Below are 19958 nucleotides of genomic sequence, written 5' to 3'. Positions count from 1 at the left end.
GCTCCTCTGATGCTGCTTGGCCTGCTGTGTTCATCCAGTCCTACACCTTGTTATCTCAGATTCTCCAGCATCTGCAGTTCCTGCTATCACTAATAAAATTAGTCTGTTTTAATCCTCCCCACAAACTTCATCACCAGGAAACATTTGGATTTCTGAGGTCAATAAATTTGAGTACTTTGGAACTCATTGCAGGAACTGGTGGGCACAAGTCCGTATTCTTAGTCACCCTGCTTTGATTTTTATCATGCTGTCATTGTCTGTCAGACTGTGAAAAGTTGTTTGTAAGAATTCAAGAACATTTATTGCTTGTTTAAAACAAAAAACTGCAATTGTGAATGGGTTCCATCTTGAATCCAGGTGCCCATCAATCTGTATGCATGTCAGAGCACAATGCAGGGCAATATAAAATAGCCGTTCATAGATGTGACAAAACTTTCCCGTGTCAGATATTTAAAATTAACATTAATACACCCTTGCATGTGATCGCATTCGTAAGCATGAGCATTCATAAGTCGGACATTCATAATCAGGGACCCCTGTATAACATTCGCAATTCTCCAGGCCTCTGGTACCATCCCTGAATCTAAAGTGAGTTGAAAGATGGTCCTTGCCTTTGCAGTTGCCATCTTTGCCTCCATCTGTATTCTTAGTTGCATCTTATCCATTTCTAGTGATTTGTTTACTTTAAGTACCACTAGTCTCTATAAATACCTCCTTGTTGTGAAATTTTAGCTGATCCAATATCTTTGATACCTCCTGTTTGGCAATTTCTTAGTAACGTCACAGTTAAAGACAGTTGAGCATTGCTCATTAAGTACCTCAACTGCGCCCTGTGCCTCTACACATTTAGGTCTCTATCAGCCCCATTCCTCTTCTTATCACCCTTTTACTATTTATATGGATGTAGAGAATTTTAGGATTCCCTTTTATGTTAGCTGCCATACTTGTTCCCTACTGCTTTTATTTGTTTTACACTTCCACTCTGAACTTCCTGTATTCAACCTGGTTCGGAATTGTATTACCCACCTGACAGCTGTCATGTGCCCCTTTTTTTTCTGTTTAATCATGCACTCCAATTCATTTGCCATTCAGAGGGGTCTAAATCTGTTTGCTAGGCTGGATCTGTTCTTGTCTTCTTGAAGACGGCCATGCCAGTTAATTATATTTACTCTAGGTTGTTACATGCTGTTTCCTAAATAGCCACCCTATTTATTGTATTGTGATAATTATCTCCTAAATATTTATCTATCAACACTTGGTCCACTTGACCACCTCATTCCTGAGAACCAAATCCAGCAAAGCCTCCTACTGTTCCGGGCCGGAATACTCCTGATGTAGAACATTTTCCTGAGCGTACTTCATAAACCCCTAGTCTACTTTAGGATAGCTAAAGTTCTGCAGTTTCTTTGCAAATTTGTTAATCTGTGTTTCTTCCATTTGGTTGGTGACCTTTGGAATAGACCCAGGTAGCCTGCAATGGTACCCTTTTTTACCTCTTGGCACTAATCAGATTCTGCCCTTGATATCTGTCCATTCCCAAGGGTATCCCCTCTCTCCCCAGCACTTCAGTGTTCTTCTTAACTTTACTACTGTTTCTCTATTCATTCCTTCCTTCACTGTCTTTCCAGATTTCCATTACAGTAACATGTTCTCATGTGGCTGTCTGCTGTTAAAGTTCACCCCACACATTATTTACCATACATGGTGAATTCACATCAATGTGCAATTTAGATTATTTTTCATTTCCTCTTAATCTGATCCCTCCTAATACCTTGTGCATGTTTTTGCTGTCTCATATTACTTCCTTGACTGCCTAGTTAGTTTAAACACTCCCCAATGGCACAAGCGAATCCCTTGTCAGGACAGTTGTCCCAGATCTGTTCAGGTATGACTGAAATGTCTGTACGCTTCCTGCCTCGTCTCTGCAGCTATGCATTCATCTGTTCCATGCCCCTATGTCTGAACTCATTAATTCATGGTATCAGGAACAATCCAGAGATGCAACCTTTTTGATGTCCTGTGTACTAGATTCTTTCCAAGTCCCTCATCTCTTTTTCTAACATTGTCACAATGTGTATAAAAATAGCATAAGACAGTATCTTCATTATGTTAAAAGTAATTTCTTAATGCTTCTCGTTTTGAATGACTACTGTTACTCTTGAATAATTTTAAATCATGACTTCTTAAAATCAAGCCATGGCCAAGGCAATTGCAGAATGGATAAAATGGAAAGTTGAGAATTCCAATCCCAACGATTGCAGTTAAACAGCCATTTCTGGTTGGATGGCTTTCCTTGGTTGTTCTCTGCTTATACTTTCTCCAGTTCACCACCAGCAATCCTTCAACAACATACTTATATTATGAGCAACTTTACTGTAATGTTGTGACATAAGGCACTTCACAGGGACATTTTAAAACAAAGTATGACACCAAGCCACACAAGGAAGTACAAGTTCAGATGCTCAAAAGCTTGGTCAAAGTGATGGGCTTTAAGTGTGTTCAGATGGAAATCCAAGTAAAGGAGTGTAGGAAGATTTTCCAGAGCTTGGGACTTGGACAACTTAAGGCATGGTCACCATTGGAGAGCTGCTATAATTGGGAATGCACAAGAAGCCAGAAATAGAGGAGTACAAACATCTCCTGAGAGTTGTGGGGTTGGAGGACATTACAGTGAAGAGAAGGGGCCAAGCCACTGAAAACAAGAATGAGAATTTTAAAATCAAGACCCCTGCTGCAACTACGTATCTTTTTGCTCCTTCCACTTAAATGCTCCCCTGCACCACAGCAATATGGGCAGTTTGCTCATGCTCCTCGTGATCTCTTCTGTCATCCACTCAAGCTGCCAGAACATCAGATCAGTTTAACAGTTGTAGGGATGAGGTTCACCCATTGCTAACTTCAGGGTCCCCATCACTGCCTCACTTACAGGCACCTTCAACTGTTCCAGACCACGGAGCAGATCTGAAGTCCCTAGCCGAAAGGGCGTGATTGCTTCCTGGAACAAAGAGAGCAGGTAACTGTGCCCCTCCCTGATGTGTTTGAAGCTCACACTTCAGTTTATCAACACTGAGTTAAATTTTCTTGAGCTGCAGACACTTGCTGAAATTTGGAACATAGTGGAAACCTGTCCAAGGACTGCAGCTGGCCTTGAGCTGTAAGGTAAGCATATTACAATAGGTATTCAGTTTAGTCAAAAAAGGAAAATAAGGGACTTAAATTGTCATTGCCCACCACATTCCTAGATTGTCTCAAAATTTATGTCATTTTCTGCAGCATGGAACACCTCCCCTGATGGTGGCAGCTGGTTGTGGAAATATCCAGATTCTTGACTTGCTCATCCAGAAGGGAGCAAAGATTAATGTGCAAGACAAGGTTTGTACTGGAACTTCTACCAAAGTAGCACTTATTATTGAAACTCTTGTGTTTGTTGTCACTAAACCAACATGCATAATATATACATGTCATATAAGTTTATAGGTAACAGAGAAATCTAATTCTGGAATATGGGTTTTTGGTACTGTATATAAATAATTTGCCTAAAGCTGTGACGAGAGTAAATACAAAATCAGTTGCCATTTATACTTTCATATTTTAATGAATATTTATGAATTAATTGAGAATTCAGATGTTTTTAACTGATACCAATAAATTTCACTTCAAAAAGTTATCTGTAGACTATGATATCATGTGTATCAAATATTTTAGATGTCTTTTCACAAATTATTTTCAATTGTTTCCAGTCCGGTTCAAATGCACTTTATTGGGCAGCACGGCACGGCCATACAGAAACATTAAAATTCTTGCACCATAAAGAATGTCCACTGAATGTACAGGATAAGGTAAGCAAAAAATGTAAAATTCATACAACAGTACTTGATTAAAATTGATATCCTTTGTAACATTAGCAAATATGTTCCTGAATTAGGTTATTTAAAAATGATTATATTCGGATGGAGTTATATTTTTGTTTGAACTGATAGTGAGAAGTACTAGAATTAGAACAATATAGAATATCCGTTATTGTCACTTGTACTACAATTTAGAGGTATAGTGGTACAGTGAAAAGTTTTTAGAATGGCTGCCTTTTAATGATGCCATCTTAGATACAAGTACCTAGGTACAAATCTTAGAGTTTTAAAAAAGAAACTGTTCTTGCACAAAGAGGATTAAAGGAAAGCATAAGCATTACTTACAGAGGCAGTTACCACATCAAGTCTGCATATTCAATCAGTTTCCCTGGAAGAATTTAGAATTAATAAAATTCAGTAGAAAATGTATAAAATGTGATTTCAGAAAAATTATCAGCTTTGGTGTCATCTCCATTTTAATGTCAGATTTTAATAATGGCTCTTGGATAACAAATACTTTTTTGTAGGTAGTTGAGTAAATATTCATTGTAAAGTTTTAACTAATGAAAAGCATGGGTAGAGGCTAGATCTTAGTGGTTTCCATCCAAAGCCTGAGCAGAGTGACCTGCCAGGTTTCTTCCCTCTCTCTGAACTCCCATCAGCTGTGAGAATGGACCACTTAAGAGCCCCACGTGGTCTATATAAAATTGGAGACAGGTTGAAGTTAGGCAAGATGAAGAGGGTGACCTGGGGAATTCTGACCCCACCCTATGCCGCACTGCCGAAGCCTTTTCTGCCCATGACCATTATGCCATTGATTTTGGCATCTGCCATGTCATCAACTGCATCATCCTCACCCTCATTGTCCCAAAATGAGTCGGATCCTTCTTAACATCATTGTTCTGTTCTACTTCAAGATATTTTTCACCCTGTGCCATCTCTAACAGAAAAGATCTCCTCAGTCAAGCATGCTACTACCTCTGTCACATACCCTGCTGAAACCTTTGTTCATGAACTTGTCATCTCCAGATTCAGTCTTTCCTGTATTTCTCATGCAAGTCATTCATCCTCCAGCTGCCATAAAATCTAATTCGTCCAAAACTCTGTTCCTTTTATTCTTTGCCGCAAGGCTAACTGCCCATCATCCCCATCCTGGCTGCACAACATTAGCACTCACATCCCCAACAGCTTAAGTTTAAAATTTCTCAATGGTCTGTTTAAATTTCTTTGCCGTTTCATTTAAGCTAATCTCTTCCAACTTTGCAAACCACCATTTATTCATTCATTCTGTTCCTGAGTCAGCCTCCTGTGTACCTCCTCCCTTGCCCTATTACTGATAACGCTGTGTTCAGCTGCAAGCTCTCACGTTGTCTAAAATTTCTTCCATAATCCTTCTATTTCCTACTGCTGAGTGTCTTCTTAAAACACTCCTGCTTAACCACATGGTTAGTCACCCTTCCCTAATAATATCTGCTTTTGTGGTTATTTTCCTAATGTCTCTGTAAAGTGCCTTGGACGTTTCCTACAATTAAGGGATTATATGAAGGTGGCACCTCGTTCTCCCTTATTGTTCCTCATTGTAATTGGCTTTGAACATTTCCTTTTTATTCAATTTGGGTGGTAACGGAAAATTATTAGTCTTAATGGTTAAAGAAATTCTGCATTCTTCTTAGGATCTGAATAAGGCAGCCGCTAAGACAGTTTTGCAGTTGGTTGCAATGAGTATACCCTTTCAAGTCCTATACTCTTTCTCTATCCCCATCACCTTGTAGATATCCCCCTTCAACTATTTGTCCAATTTTCCATCAAATATTATTTATTAAATTTATTTCCATCATCCTTTAAGTCAGTGCATTCCAGATCATGCCAAGTTTTCTTCTATCACTTCTGGTCCTTTCATCAATTATGATAAGTCTGTCTCCTCTGGTCACTGACTCTGCTGCCAATACAAGCATTTTATTGTTATTCACTGTATCAGAACCACTCATAACTTTGAACACTTCTTCATTTACATCTCTTCTTAAAGTAAGCAGAAGAATCTCTTCTTCTAGTCTCTCCCCATAACCAAAGTCTTATATCCCTGGTGCCACTTGTGTAATTATTCCCCTCCATCCTCTCTAAGGCCTTAAATATATTTTCTGAAGATGGTGACCTAATTCTATTGGTATCTACAGAATCTTTTTCTTGAATCCATCGAGCATTTCTATTCACAGCTGCTGCTCTTCTGCCAGTGTTTCCCCTCCTTAAAATCCTCACACCTACGATTTAGATTTCTTTCTAGTCTTGGTTTTGATTTTTGATGTGTGATTTTTCTATATTCTACATTTAATAAAAGCTTCTGGAGTACTGTTTATACTAACATTTTACTTGTCCAAAGATATTTAACTTTTGCGTTAGTGTTTTAAGTAGCTAAGTACAAGTACAATTTTCAATACTTTGTGTTCAGAAAAGCTGACTACAAATGCCTTTGTGAAACAGGTCCTTTATTAAGGGAAATCAAATAACTCCAAATAGTATTGCATAGTTCAATTCCAAACTGATTCCTGAAATCTTAATTTTGTTCCTATTTTACTATAGTCTGGTGAAACTGCCCTCCATGTGGCAGCCCGCTATGGTAATGTGGAAGTAGTACAGTACCTCTGCAATGTTGGTGTTAACCCAAATCTTCAAGACCGGGTAAGGCTTGTAAAATTTGATCGGCTTCAGAAAGTTTATATTTGAGTGAACTCGCAATTATGACCTCAGTGTTGCCCACAAACAATTCAGTTTGTGTATCTTGGATCACCAGCTAATTCATGATGATGGTGTATATGGAATAAGACTGGAATAAAAATAATACTCAAAATATAATCCAATTTTGTCTCCTCTTCTGATCATTTCTAGTCTGAAGAGATTATTAAGGAACTAAATCTGAGTAATCAGTTGAAATTTGAAAAATAGTCTCTTTATTCTGAAAGTACAATAATGGTGTTTACTGTTTACAAGCAATTTCTAGAACAAGATAAATTATTGAAGCTTTTTTTTTAAATGGCCCTTACTCATTAAATGCGTATGACTTTGTAGACAGGAATAAATTTGAATTCAACGATTTAGGACTGTACCCCTTTCATTTAGTTTACCTAATTTCCTTCTTTCAAAAGAATTCTTGTCAGAGCACTGTTCAGTGAGTGCCACAGTGCTCTAATTCTTTAGCCAAATGGTCATTCTTCATATACGTTTTTCTTGGAGAGATTGCAGAACTGTAGTACCGAGAGATCCGAGTGTCCTGGTACACTATAACAATGGATTTGGAAGGTAAATTGAATTTTGTTGTTAATTACAGTGAGCAGAAAATGAAAGCAGGGAACTTTTGCTACAGTTTGTACAGAACATTAGCAAGACCATTTCTGAAATACCATGTACAACCTTGGACAGCTTATTTTTTAAGAAAAGACATAATTGAATAAGAGTTAAAAGTTAAGGGTTTCCCATTCAAGACAGATGAGAATTTTTTTTTTCTAGGAAGGTTGTCAAAGTTGATGTGTCAAGTGTAGTATGCCTCTTCTTCAGATTTCTGAAGAAGAGTCATATAGTGCTTGACATGTTATCTCTATTTCTCTCTCCACAGATGCTATCCTACCTGCTGAAATTTCAATGCATTGCAGCATTTTGTGTTTGTTTAAAATTTCAGCATCTGCAGTATTTTGCCTTTTCACTCTCACAACAGATGTTTACATAGCACTTTAAAAAATGAGTTTTTAGGAGTCAGTCTAACTGTACTGGAAATAGTGAGGCTGACTTGTGTCTCCACTACTGACTTAGCTGGATTAGTTAACTGAGCATTTTTCAGAGATCTTTCCCAATCTCGTTGCTTCAGTAGCAATGACTGGTAGAGTTAACATAGTTATTGGTTTGTGAGGATTGAAGTCACAGTTCTGTCATCTATAGAATACTAATTGTTTTTCTCAGATGGCTGGCAGTTTAAATGTGATGAAGGTTTCTACTTCTACCACCCTTTTTGGGCTGTGAAACATGAGATGATCACTCTCCGTTGCAAATGTGCATCTTTCTGTTTTGCAATACAGTATTTGCTGCTACTCCACTTAAGGAAAGCATTGTCCTGTGCTATATTTTTGATTGGTAGGAAAATTACCGCACCCACAATTCGTTTTGCATGTTCTTAGACTTGAGCGTACTATGCAACATGAAAAGATTAGATTAAAGAGCAATGGCAATTTTCTGCAAGGTAGTATGCTGATCATCCTGGAAATTTCTTCTATCTTTCTCAGCTACCAACATGAGGTCAGGTAAAGTTCTCAGTGTGGAAATTGTGTGAAACTTCCAACAATGAAACTCTGTTAATATTAAAGAACTGATTGAAGACATTGTGTAGAAATATTACAAAATTAGTTTCTGTTCCAGCTCCTTACAGTCAATGATTAATGCACAGTTAAAAATTTTGATAACCAATCCTGTTATAATCCGACCAGTGGATTTCCATCTGTCACTAAGTGGATCCGACCCAGGTGCTTGATGAAGGTTGTTACTGTTCCTAATTTGTTCATGGTGCTGAAGGACAATACTTCTCAGGATTGGTTTATTTGTGTGTGCCCCTTTGATATCTATTAACAAGATGTTTGTCTGTAGAGACCATCACTTTGAAGCCTAATTCTCCCCCTGTGTAATGTCCACATATTTACAAGTTAGCAAGGGCCACTGGATATTTATAAGGCGAAGAGATTATGGGTGATTAATTTTTCCTGTTTCTGTGGTCTTGGATGCAATCCGTTAACCAAAGAGAGAGCCAGAATTGAATCTGGAATTCCTGAGCCTTACCTAACTTTGTGTATTGCAATTGCTAGTTCAGCAGCTTGATTACTGCACTTTTATTTTCTTTCCACTCTTTGAAAAATAAGTCAGAATTTTGACAGTGCAGTGTCACTATGGTATACAGATGCTTTGGGATACAGGACTTTTCAACCACTTAAGCTGATCTGCCTAGAATTCTGGAATCACTTTAATTATGGTGAATTCTACAATTTTAATACATTTTTAAAAGTTTGATATTTTAGCTTCTATCTTTAATCTTGTGTAGGTTCTATTAATTTATTTTACTTTGTATAATTTGAATACATGCTTGGGATAACTAGTGTATTTTACCTTCTGGTTAGTGAAGACACTTCGATACAACTGACTGGTTATCTTGCTTGACGACTTTGTTACAAGATACGTGTAGATCTCCTTTAGTTTGACACTAGGTTAAAACATAACGCCAGAAAAGGACAAATCAATGCGAGATCTTTGCGAGCAGCTTGCTTCAATATCAGGAGCACGTGCTATCATTTTGTCACTGACTGCAAGATCTCAGCCAAAGCTGCTTTAGTCTATTTCTTTCCATGTGTTTTGTACTCAAAATATTTACTTACTTCTGCTATTTAGATGTGGTCTGACTATAACTTTGGTTCTATTCACAGTTGGTAAGCGCCCTCCTGTCTACAACTTTGTTTCATTGCATTGTAGAAGATCCCTACCAACTTGATCAAGATTTGACAGATTTTCACTAGGGTGTTGGCAATGCTCAATCCAATGGAGAACTTATGCTACACATTTAACTTATTCCATCTTCCAGTCACTGTTTAGTTGGTACAGTGATCCATGCCCAAGTCAGGAGTGTTGGTTGTATTGCAGGAATCCCATTCAAAGTTTGGATTTGAGATCCTACATTTTGCTGGAAAGTGATGCTAAATACTCATCACTGAGTCCACTTAACCCCATGCAGTAGCACCACTAATTAGAAAACCTACATCAAAGTGTTCAATAATTTTGGTGTCAATTGATGCTTTTTTTGTGCTTAATTTATTCCAGGTTTTGCAGTTGTAATCCTTTTTATTTTTCAATACTCTAGGACCAAGAGACCCCTTTGCACTGTGCAGCTTGGCATGGTTACTATGCTGTAGCGAAGGCACTCTGTGAAGCTAATTCCTCTGTTCATGTTAGAAATAAAGAAGGAGAGACTCCCCTCCTGACTGCAGCAGCAAGAGGCTATGTGGAAATTGTGGAATGTTTAATAGAACATAATGCAGATATTGATGAAGTTGATACAGTAAGTTATGAGCATATTACATATTTGAATATTCACCTTTGTAATATTATTTTGGATGATTTACTTTTAATATGCATTCTGTGGTTGAAGTGTTTTCTGTACACTTTTCTGCTAATCTTGGTGGAAGTTGATTGGAATATTGTCAGAAGTCGCACAACACCAGGCTATAGTCCAACAGGCTTATTTAAAATCACAAGCTTTTGGAGCATTGTTCCTTCATCAGGTGAAGTCACTTGAATAAACTTGTTGGACTATTATCTGGTGTCGTGTGACTTCTGACTTTGTCCATCCCAGTCCAATACTGCCATCTCCATATGATTCAAATATTGGTTATGTATAATCATTATTTTGGCAGCAAAACCATTAAAGATTCCCTTTGCCAGCAATGACTGCTAGCAGATTGTAATGCTCTTTTTCGGTGTCCACAGTCACCCTTAATTGCATACATTTGTTCTCGCAAAAGTGGTATTAAAAAGTTGGTCATGTTGCTCTGATCTTGACGCTTGCAGCATTAGCACGAATCATTTCCCATGCTTAATATCATTCAGTGAGAGAAAAGTAGTTCTCTGCAGATTGTTGTTAAAGTGCAATCCTGGTTTCTTCCTGCTGAAATTTTTTTTTAAGGAAGGTGAGCACTTTTACACTGACTTTTTTTAATTAGAATTGTTGAAAACTAGCAAACATGCACAAATATCCATGTTTGCTTCTTATCCCATGAACAGAATTGTAAACACAAAGAAACACGTGGGCAATTTTCAAGTTGGCGCAAGAGCCAGATTATTAGAAAAGGAATTGTGTGCAGTGGTACTTGGATGACAACCTCCTGTAGTTTAGAGTGAATAAATGACATTGTAGGAGTGCATTTTGATTATGCTATTCTACTTGTATCACAAAATATTTATACTGAGTGAGCTAGGTCAAATTCCTGGAACTCCCTCCTAATAGCCCTGTGGCTGTACCCACTCCACATGGCCTGCAGTGGCTCAAACTAGCAACTCACAGCTACCTCCTCAAGGGCAGTTGGAAATGGGCAATACATTCTGCCCTAGCCAGTGACACCTACATTCTGTGAACAAATAAGTAAAAGAAATGAGTGAGCATATGCCAGATTTTCACAAGATTGACAATGCTAATGTAACACTTATGACATTTGGTTGCGGTATATTGTTTGACGTTTCTGCAAACATCGGGTTGCGTGTTGACTGCAAGCGTGAGATTTTAATTGCCTCAATTTCCAAAGTAAGCGGAAACAGCTTGTAAGTTGTAGAAGTCTTGGTTTGTCGAATGGTCATTTGGATTTTCAAACTTTCACAGTGAGTGAGATTGTACAGGTCATCAAACCACAAGGATTCCAGAAGGACAGGTTTAATTCTTCCGTGGAGGAACTGCAAATGGAGGAATTAAACCACATCCTTACAATGCTTCCTGCAGCATCAAGAAAGAAAAGATCCTGAACCAAATTCTGGTGATGTTGAAAATGTGTTTTTATTCCTCCACATTTGCATATTAAGATACAAAAGAATTGTATAATTGTGAGCCATATAGACCAGGAAAGTTTTTGGTTTCAATCCCTGCAAAACAGAAGTTGAATGAGGATATGATCAGGTTCCATTATGAGATTGCTCACTTCCATCCAGTGCAGGTCAACTCGCACACATTTGACCATCGGAAATGGTGAAGTCATAGCCTAGGTGATTTATTCTTGCTGTTGAAAAGGAAGAGTAGGCTCAAATAGTTTGAGCAATCTCTCACTCACACGAACAAAGTGTTAACTGTAATCTCTTGCCTGTGCTGATATTCATGTGCAGGAATAGTACTGCTTCAATTAGTTGCAGAATATCTAGCTATGCTGCGGAAAGTCTGCCAGCATTTCTGCTGCTGATGATTGGAAACAAAGCATTGACTTTGGAATAATTGTCCATCAGAGGGTGAAATCCTAAACAAAGATAGGGGAAAGTTACTAAACAGGAAAAAGAAATGGAGCAAATTGGGAAGAAAATTTGGTGATTGTGGATGCTTTATAGTTTTTAGTCTCAAGGGCTGAAAATGAATTCAATCACAAAGGTTCTGCAATATATTAAGAAGGCGGAAATTAACAAATAATTAGGCTAATTGCAAATAATTTGGTTGCAGTTTGGGCCAGAAATTGCTTCCAAATCCTTATTTTTACAATGTTCAGAAGCAAATACTTAGTTGGGACATGTTTGCAAGACCTTGCTTTTGCTTTAAAATCTCCTGACTACATAATATTAATGGCCAAGGTTTTAGCAACTGGTACATGGAATAAAATGTTTCTCTGTTAATTAATATCACAATTGTGATGGAGAGGTTTGCAAGAAAAGTGCTGGTAATGTGACTGATTTTGTCATATCTGGCACCCATACACAGGGCACTTCTGGATCATATGTTTCTCATACTTCAATCAAGTGTACCATTAACTGCGAACTGCTCAAGAGCTGAGGTTTACAGGGATAGTTTGCCATCTTTGGGGTTTTTCATAAATCTATCCCTTTCCTAAAAGAGAATTCTGTTCGAACTAGAGAGTTGGCCTTACCATAATGAGGTTCTCCTCCATATTGGGTGAAATTAATCTGAGCCCATTCTTAGGCCCGAATAGAGTTACAGGACACAACATCTCTTAGATAGTGGAGAACTCTTGCATCATTTGGTACAAGAATTCATCTTTGGGCAGTAGATGCTGAAGAATCCTGAAAAGCTCAAACTGCTCCTACCCTTCTTGAGGTAATGAGTTTATCAAAAAGATTGTCTAACAGATTTCAGTCCCCTGATGTGGATATTCAAGGGGTCAATTTTAGGCATCTTTCCAGTGTAATTTTAAAACAGCCCTTACAAATTGATTGTTGGACCAGAGATAGTAGGATTGTTAGATAGAGATTGTTGGACCAGTGCTTTTACAGATTGGACGCAGGTAATCCAAATGCTAAATTGTAATACTTTGTAGCCATTTCACACCTGAAAACTATGCACAACAAATAGTAATTTCTATTCTAATGTATTTTCTCACAGAGATATGTAAGTTTGCATTTAATTTTTTTTCAGGATGGGCACACAGCTCTGCACTTAGCAGTACGAAGATGTCAGATAGAGGTGGTAAAGTATCTGTTAAGCCAAGGATGTTTCATAGATGTACAAGATCGACATGGTAATTCAGCTCTACATGTAGCCTGCAAAGATGGCAACGTGGGTATTGTTATGGCTCTCTGTGATGCAAATTGCAACCTTGATCTAACTAATAAGGTAATACCACCATCATTAAAGGTTTTCTGTAATAACATATATAATTCCTTGCTGTTAGAATCAGATTTTCAGTTGCATTCCTCATCTTACAGCTTCTTGCAAGTGAAACCCTTGTACTAATCAAGTTTTCATGTGACTAATGCTTTTGTAAAGGGAAACCCTTTCCACCACTGGATGGGTAATATTTTTTGATGAGGCAGGTTAGACATTAGGTGAAGAGTGTTGGACTTCAGTTCTCCTATAATCCTGAACAGTATTGTGTTCCCCCTATGCTGAGTGCAGCAACTTGGAAGCTATTTGCCAGGCCTTGTTCTGTGACAAATGCTGCTCTAAAAACCTCTGCATCTATCCAAATAGAGACACTGTGTATCCCCAATTTTGGTTTCTCCACCACTTGCATTCATGCCATAGTCTTAACCTCTGGAATTCCCTTGAGTTCAATTCATCTTTAATTTTCTGTCCTCCTTAAGACCCTACTTGACCAAGCTTTTGGTCATTTATCTTGATATTCTTCTTATGATTCTTTATTTACTTGCGATCTGGCTTATGAAACGCCTTGGGCTATTTAAAAATGTTCTATGTTAAAAAAAGAAAGTTGTTGCTAAATTGATTTCTATTACGAGGTTTTCAAATTTTGGATTATCCAACTTCATATAACCTAAAACAATCTCCAGTTTTGTTAAATGGTATACAGATATTTTTGTCCTATTGATGAACCTTCAACTGTCACAATTGTGACAATGCTTAATAATTTTACCTTCGTCAGGCATATGACATTTTAGTAGTTTTTCTTCTGATTTTTTCTTTTGTCAAATATTACAGTGAGTTAGCTAGGCAATCTGATGCATCATCACTCTACTATATTCTACAGGCTGATTCTAGTAGGGGAATGTGCCCACTCATTTGTAGGTAGTTACATGCTAAAAATCTGCATATTAGTGATATAGAGACTTTGCCATGTTTCCCACCACTGGAATGGCATCATAAATTATGAGGGTTAGAACTAATGAAATAGGAGAAAAAGAAAACCATTCAATCCTGATCTGCTATTGATTGCAATTGTGGTTATTATTTATCTCAACTCAGTGTTCCTGAGCTGTTCCTATATGCTTCAATCCCATTATTATTCCATAAATCTTTGTCTTAATTATAAAAAAAACTGAGCATCCACAAACCTAGGGTAGAGAACACCTCCGATTCAGAACCCTTTTGAGTCAGAAAATATCTCCTTACCTCACTTCTAAATGCCCTTATTCTGAGACTATAACCTCTACTTTCAGACTTCTCAGGCAAGAAAAGTGACCTCCCAGCAATTGCCATGCCAGATCTCTGAGGAATTTTACATGTTTCATTTAGTTCAGTGTTAAATGGATCCAAGACAGATGGTGTTGAAACAAGAAACCAGTATAAAACAAGACACTGTTCTTTTCCTTAGTTGTAAGTGTATTCCCGGAATGCAGCATTACAGATCCCTGTATCCTAAACCCAGTGTACATCTTTAATCAACCTGTCCAGGCATGTTACAATACACCTCTGGGACAGTTGAGATTTGAACCTAGATCTTCTGGCCCATAGGTAGGGGCACTCTTGCACCACAAGACCCTTTCCCTACTTTATTTATATGTGATCCCAGTCATTTAACAATGCCCATTCTCTGTGTATCTTTAATATCAGCAAACCATTAACAGTCGCCTCATGTGCATCGTAATTCTAGGGAACATTGGCCTTGTCAGTCCTCATTGTACAATTCCCTAATCCGAGGAATCAGTCGCAGGTTGCATAGACTTGAGTTCACTTGGATAGAGGAGAATAAAGATTTGATGGACAGACAAGGAGAACCTGTTTAATCTGGTAAGGGAGTCATCAACAAGGAGTCTGGTATCTTAACATGAGAACCCACTTCAATGGTGATGTCAAAAAGTACTCCTTCACACAAAGTGGAAATCTGGAACTTTCTCTCAAAAACTTATTGAAGTTAAGTCAATTGAAGTTTTAAAACTGATTGAAAGATTTTGGCTAGACTTAAGTGGCTTACTTCGGTACTGTCAAGATGATCTGACAGTTCTTTAGTGTCCAGTCATCGAGATAGGCATGAGCGTGGGATGTGCTGTTTCTGAGCTGTTGTAAAAGTCATATGTGTATCTTCATTTTACAATGTCTTTTAATGTCCGAGTATACAAAGCACTGAATAACTTTCCTGTAGTAAATAGCTACTAAAGTTTGCTGGAGTTATTTTGTGTTATAAACACTGAGATAATGATGTTATTATCATACTTTCATGCTTTTAGTGATTTAGAGATTAGTTTTATTCTAAAGAGTAATGGAGCCATAAAAGTTTACAACATAAGTTAGTAATTCAGCCCATTATGTCTCGACTAGCTCTTTATGATCCAAAATTATTCCTACTGACCTCACATTCCATAGTTCTTGCTTAATTTTCTTTCAAAATGAAATGTTGTTCAGCCACTGACATTAAAAAACCATTGTTTTCTGCATAAAGAAATTTGTTAGGCCCTCTCTTGCACCCTTAATGCCAATCTTACATTAATGACTACTTAACACTGGCTCGACCCAGCCTTATTTACTGTTGTTTAAATTGTCTTAATACCAAGTTTCTCCTGATGTTGTAATTTGTCGTCTCTGGTATCATCTAGTGCACTTGTTCCATATGGATTAACTGCGCTTGCCATAATAAACCTTCCAGAACTCAAAGCAGCATTTCAATTAGTGATTAATCAATATTTTGTACAGACCTTTACTCCTACATTCAGTATCCCTGAAGTATTTCTGAAGCTCAAAATGTTGTTGGCCGCCTTAATCACTTTATCACACCCGCACCATTTCTAATTAGCCTAACATATTCAAGGCTGAATGTATGGAAATAAGTCAAAATTGGGCATTATTCTTTTCTTCCCACTTCTTGTGAAGTGACTGGGTTTCATTCCACAAATGTCGTTGTCCTTCCACAAACTGAATCTGGCTGTATAAGGCTGGGTAAGCGAGGTTTTGGTGGATTTATGGTCATCTCAGCCAGCTTGTACCATACAATTCAAGGTTGTAAGAATAGTATGAACAAAGTAAGCCCTGATTGATTGATTATATTCTCCCAATTCCCAATGCGAGAACACTGAGACTAATTAAAGGTCAACATGTCTAGAAGTTAAAGAGAGGTGGTGTGTAGGGCATAAGCAAGCAACAAAACATTTTCTATTTTTAGAAAAAAATGGATTGTAGTGGAAGTCACAATTTTTAGAAAAGCATTAATGCTTTACCTGTTTTTAACTGTTTTTCTTTTGATTACAGTATGGACGAACACCTTTGCATTTAGCTGCTAACAACGGGAGTCTTGATGTTGTCCGTCACCTCTGCCTTGCTGGTGCTAATGTAGAAGCTGTTAGTTCAGTAAGTTGACTGAATTGATCCTTTTTCTTAAAGCTGTAATTTAGCCAATGCTGTTCATTTTCTCAACTATCCCACCTAAGCATCAGGAATGATGCTTGAACATGTTGACTTTATATTTATTATCTGAACTGGACTCTTAAATAGTGAAAGCAATAGTTAGATGGTGGTGTACCAATTTTAATGCTGTACTAATAAGTTAAATTTACTTGAATCTTGTGATGTACTCTGTAAAGCAGGACAATATGCTCAAATTTTCTAAAATGTATACATCATTTCTGTCTATGATAAGGTATGACTGATTGCTTTGGTGCATCAACAGCAGCACTCCAATACCTCACTCAGTGGCCTTTCATTGTACTTGGTTGTAGCTACACAGACATCAAACTCCATTCTAACCTTCTCATCATTGAAATCACTGGGTATTGAACAGTAATGGAACTTTAGCAGTTGTTCTAGACTTCAGTCTGGCTAGAGATGATGTAAACTGTAGTGCTCCCTGAAAGACGAGATAATTCAACCGTGAACCTGGTCTTTAAGCTACACTTCCTACCCAAACTATTGAAGTTTTTATTTCCTTGCATTCATTTTTGAGTTGTGGTATATTAATTAGCCTCACTGCACTTGCACAGAGTCACCATTTTTTATGCCCAGATGAATCTTGCTACTTGCAACAGATGGTCTGATTCTTGCTAGTTTACTGAATGGTATTGGAATTATAAGTTGACGACCTGTTTAAATAAATGGTGGTTGCTTTAGTGAACATCTGTCATATTCCTTTAACCTACAGTTGCTGCAAATTCTTCTGTAAATGCAAACTGCTTGACTATGTCCTGTGACCATAACTCAGTTAGATTTAAGATAGTTTTGGAAAATAGAAATGAACCAGGAATAAAAGTTCTGGGAAAATGCAAATTTCACTAAGCTAAGATACAATTTGGCCCAACTGGACAGGGAACAGCTACTTGCAGATATGCATATCCACAGATGCCTGAAGGGAGCAGGGCAGTTAGCTAAAGTGGTTAAGAAGGCATATGGGATATTTGCCTTTATTAGCTGAGGAATAGAATATAAGAGCAAGGAGGCTATACTGGAATAAAACAAAGTGAATAGGTCTGGCAGCATCTGTGGAGAGAGAAGCAGAGTTAATGTTCTGAGTCAGATATGACTCCTGAAGAAGTTCTTGACTCCCCTCTTAGCCTTCAACTTACCTTAAATTTATCCCTCCTGGTTATTGAGTCCTCTATTGATGGAAGAAGTGCCTTTCTATCTACTTTATCAATGCCCCTCATCATCTTGTATACCTCTGTTGGCCACCCTTTCAAACTTTGCTGATCCAAAGAAACAACTCCAGCCTACGAAATCTTTCTTTGTAGTTCAGACCCTCCGTCCCTGACAGCTTCCTGGTAAATCTCCTTTGCAACCCTCTCTAATGTAATTGCTATCCTTCCTATAATAGGGTGATCAGAACTGCGTGCAGTACTCCAGTTGTGGCCTTTTGTATAGTTCCAACATAACACCAAATACAGCAGATGCTGGAAATCTGAAATAAAAAGCAACCATGCTGGAGGAACTCAGCAAGACTGGCATCGTGTGGGGAGAGAAACAGCTAATGGCAAGCTAGCTATTAACTGTTGACGGGTACATTCTCCAAGGCATCTCCTCCACCAATTGGAGTCTACTTGCCAACTATTTGGCGCTGTTCTCTAATGCAGTATATAAATATTTCTTTTTCCTTGAATTTGTATTCTTGCAAAACGTCCTGATGAATGCAAGACATGGGCAGCACGGTGGCTCAGTGGTTAGCACTGCTGCCTCACAGCGCCAGGGATGCAGGTTCAATTCCAGTCTCAGGTTACTGTCTGAATGGAATTTGCACATTTTCCCTGTGTCTGCGTGGGTTTCCTCCGGGTGCTCCCACAGTCCAAAGACATGCAGGTTGTGTGGATTGGATATGCTAGAATGTCCAGGTATGTGCAGGCTAGTTGGGTTAGCTATGGGAAGGATAGGGATGGGTATGGGTGGGATACTCTTCAGAAGGGCAGTGTGGACTTGGGGGCCTGAATGGTCTGCTTCCACACTATAAGGATTCTATGGGAGCTGATCTTGGGAATCCCTCCTGAGGGGGAGAATTTGATTTTAAAAAACTTCAGCAAAATGTGTCTTTTTTAAGCAATATTTAAGTATTATTTTCTGTGTGAGTAGAAGTGCATAGCTTATGTGTAAACAAGTCCAGAATCATCTAAGGCAAGAAAGGGACTGAATAAATTTAGGTACGTGCTCTCAGATACTGCCAGGATGATGGAGTATATAAGTAGGGAAGTCTTGCTCCAACTGTACAGGGCATTGGTGACACCACACCTAGAGAACTGTGTACAGTTTTGGTCTCTTTATGTAAGGGATATGCTGTAATCCACATTATTCAGCACTGTACCAACTAGAATTACTAATATTACTGATGACTGCACACTTCAACACCCAGAAGCTTTACTGATGAAACCGCTACCAGAGTGATTCCGTGACAGCAAAACCAATTTCACCTGGTCGTTTTTAGTTGTTTGTAATTGTGCTGTTAATGCTTTTTATACATCACTTCCTTTTGACTTCAAAGACCATGCATGGCTCTTCAGGTCCATTAACTGCTAACAGTCAAATGATTGAACATTACACAGTTAACTGTCGAAGTCTGCCATGTACCAGATTTTGACTTACCACACTACCCATTCCATGTGCAGAGTGGATAACTTGAATTTTCCTGTAATTGCATTGGAAACAGTTCAGAGAAGATTTGCTCTGCTGTTTCTTGAGATAATGGCACTTGCTTATGAGGAAAGATGGAGCAGGTTGGCCATTTGCCCAACCTTAGTAAAATACAGAAAATTCTGAGAGGTCTTGACATTGTTCGATGCTAAGAGGATGTTTCCTCTCATAAGACAATCTAGAAATAGGGAGCACAGCTTAAAAAAAAGGAATCTCCCAATTAAGATTGAGATGGTAAAGAATCTTGTCTTCCAAAACCATTAATCTTTGGGGCTCTTTTGCGAGAGGGCAGGGAAGCTGGGACATGGAATATGTTCAAGGGTTAAGGTGGGGACCAGCAGGAATATGAAGCTAAGGCCACAATCGACTCAGCCATGATGTTATTGAATGATGAAACAAGACTGATAGGCTGAATCGTCTACACCTGCTACTGCTTCTTACCATATTATGGTAAGGAAAGCTGGGTGAGTAATACATGGTCATAGACAAGCATATGACATTAGCTGCTGCTTCGAGGACATTAATTGCTTGTTGAAGAGCAACTTATAATTTGCAGAAAGGGAAGACATTCCATGCTTCTACAAAATATTTTGTTACTATCTGTTAATACC

General features: G+C 38.2%; 1 protein-coding gene across 5 annotated transcripts in view; it reads left to right on the top strand.

Moving 5' to 3' along the window:
• The window catches only part of dapk1 (death-associated protein kinase 1), a 209507-nt gene that overhangs the window by 136474 nt on the left and 53075 nt on the right, over window positions 1-19958 (top strand). For all 5 annotated transcript variants that reach the window (XM_020527228.2, XM_020527231.2, XM_020527232.2 and 2 more), the window contains 6 exons: window positions 3274-3372; window positions 3741-3839; window positions 6426-6524; window positions 9733-9930; window positions 12991-13188; window positions 16492-16590. In XM_020527228.2, coding sequence (XP_020382817.1) covers window positions 3274-3372; window positions 3741-3839; window positions 6426-6524; window positions 9733-9930; window positions 12991-13188; window positions 16492-16590 — 792 coding nt within the window. The remainder of the gene's footprint in view (window positions 1-3273; window positions 3373-3740; window positions 3840-6425; window positions 6525-9732; window positions 9931-12990; window positions 13189-16491; window positions 16591-19958) is intronic.

Source organism: Rhincodon typus, chromosome 3 (assembly GCF_021869965.1).
Source record: "Rhincodon typus isolate 14 chromosome 3, sRhiTyp1.1, whole genome shotgun sequence".
In the NCBI taxonomy this organism is placed as follows: domain Eukaryota; kingdom Metazoa; phylum Chordata; class Chondrichthyes; order Orectolobiformes; family Rhincodontidae; genus Rhincodon; species Rhincodon typus.
This window is presented reverse-complemented; position numbering and strand designations above follow the sequence as displayed.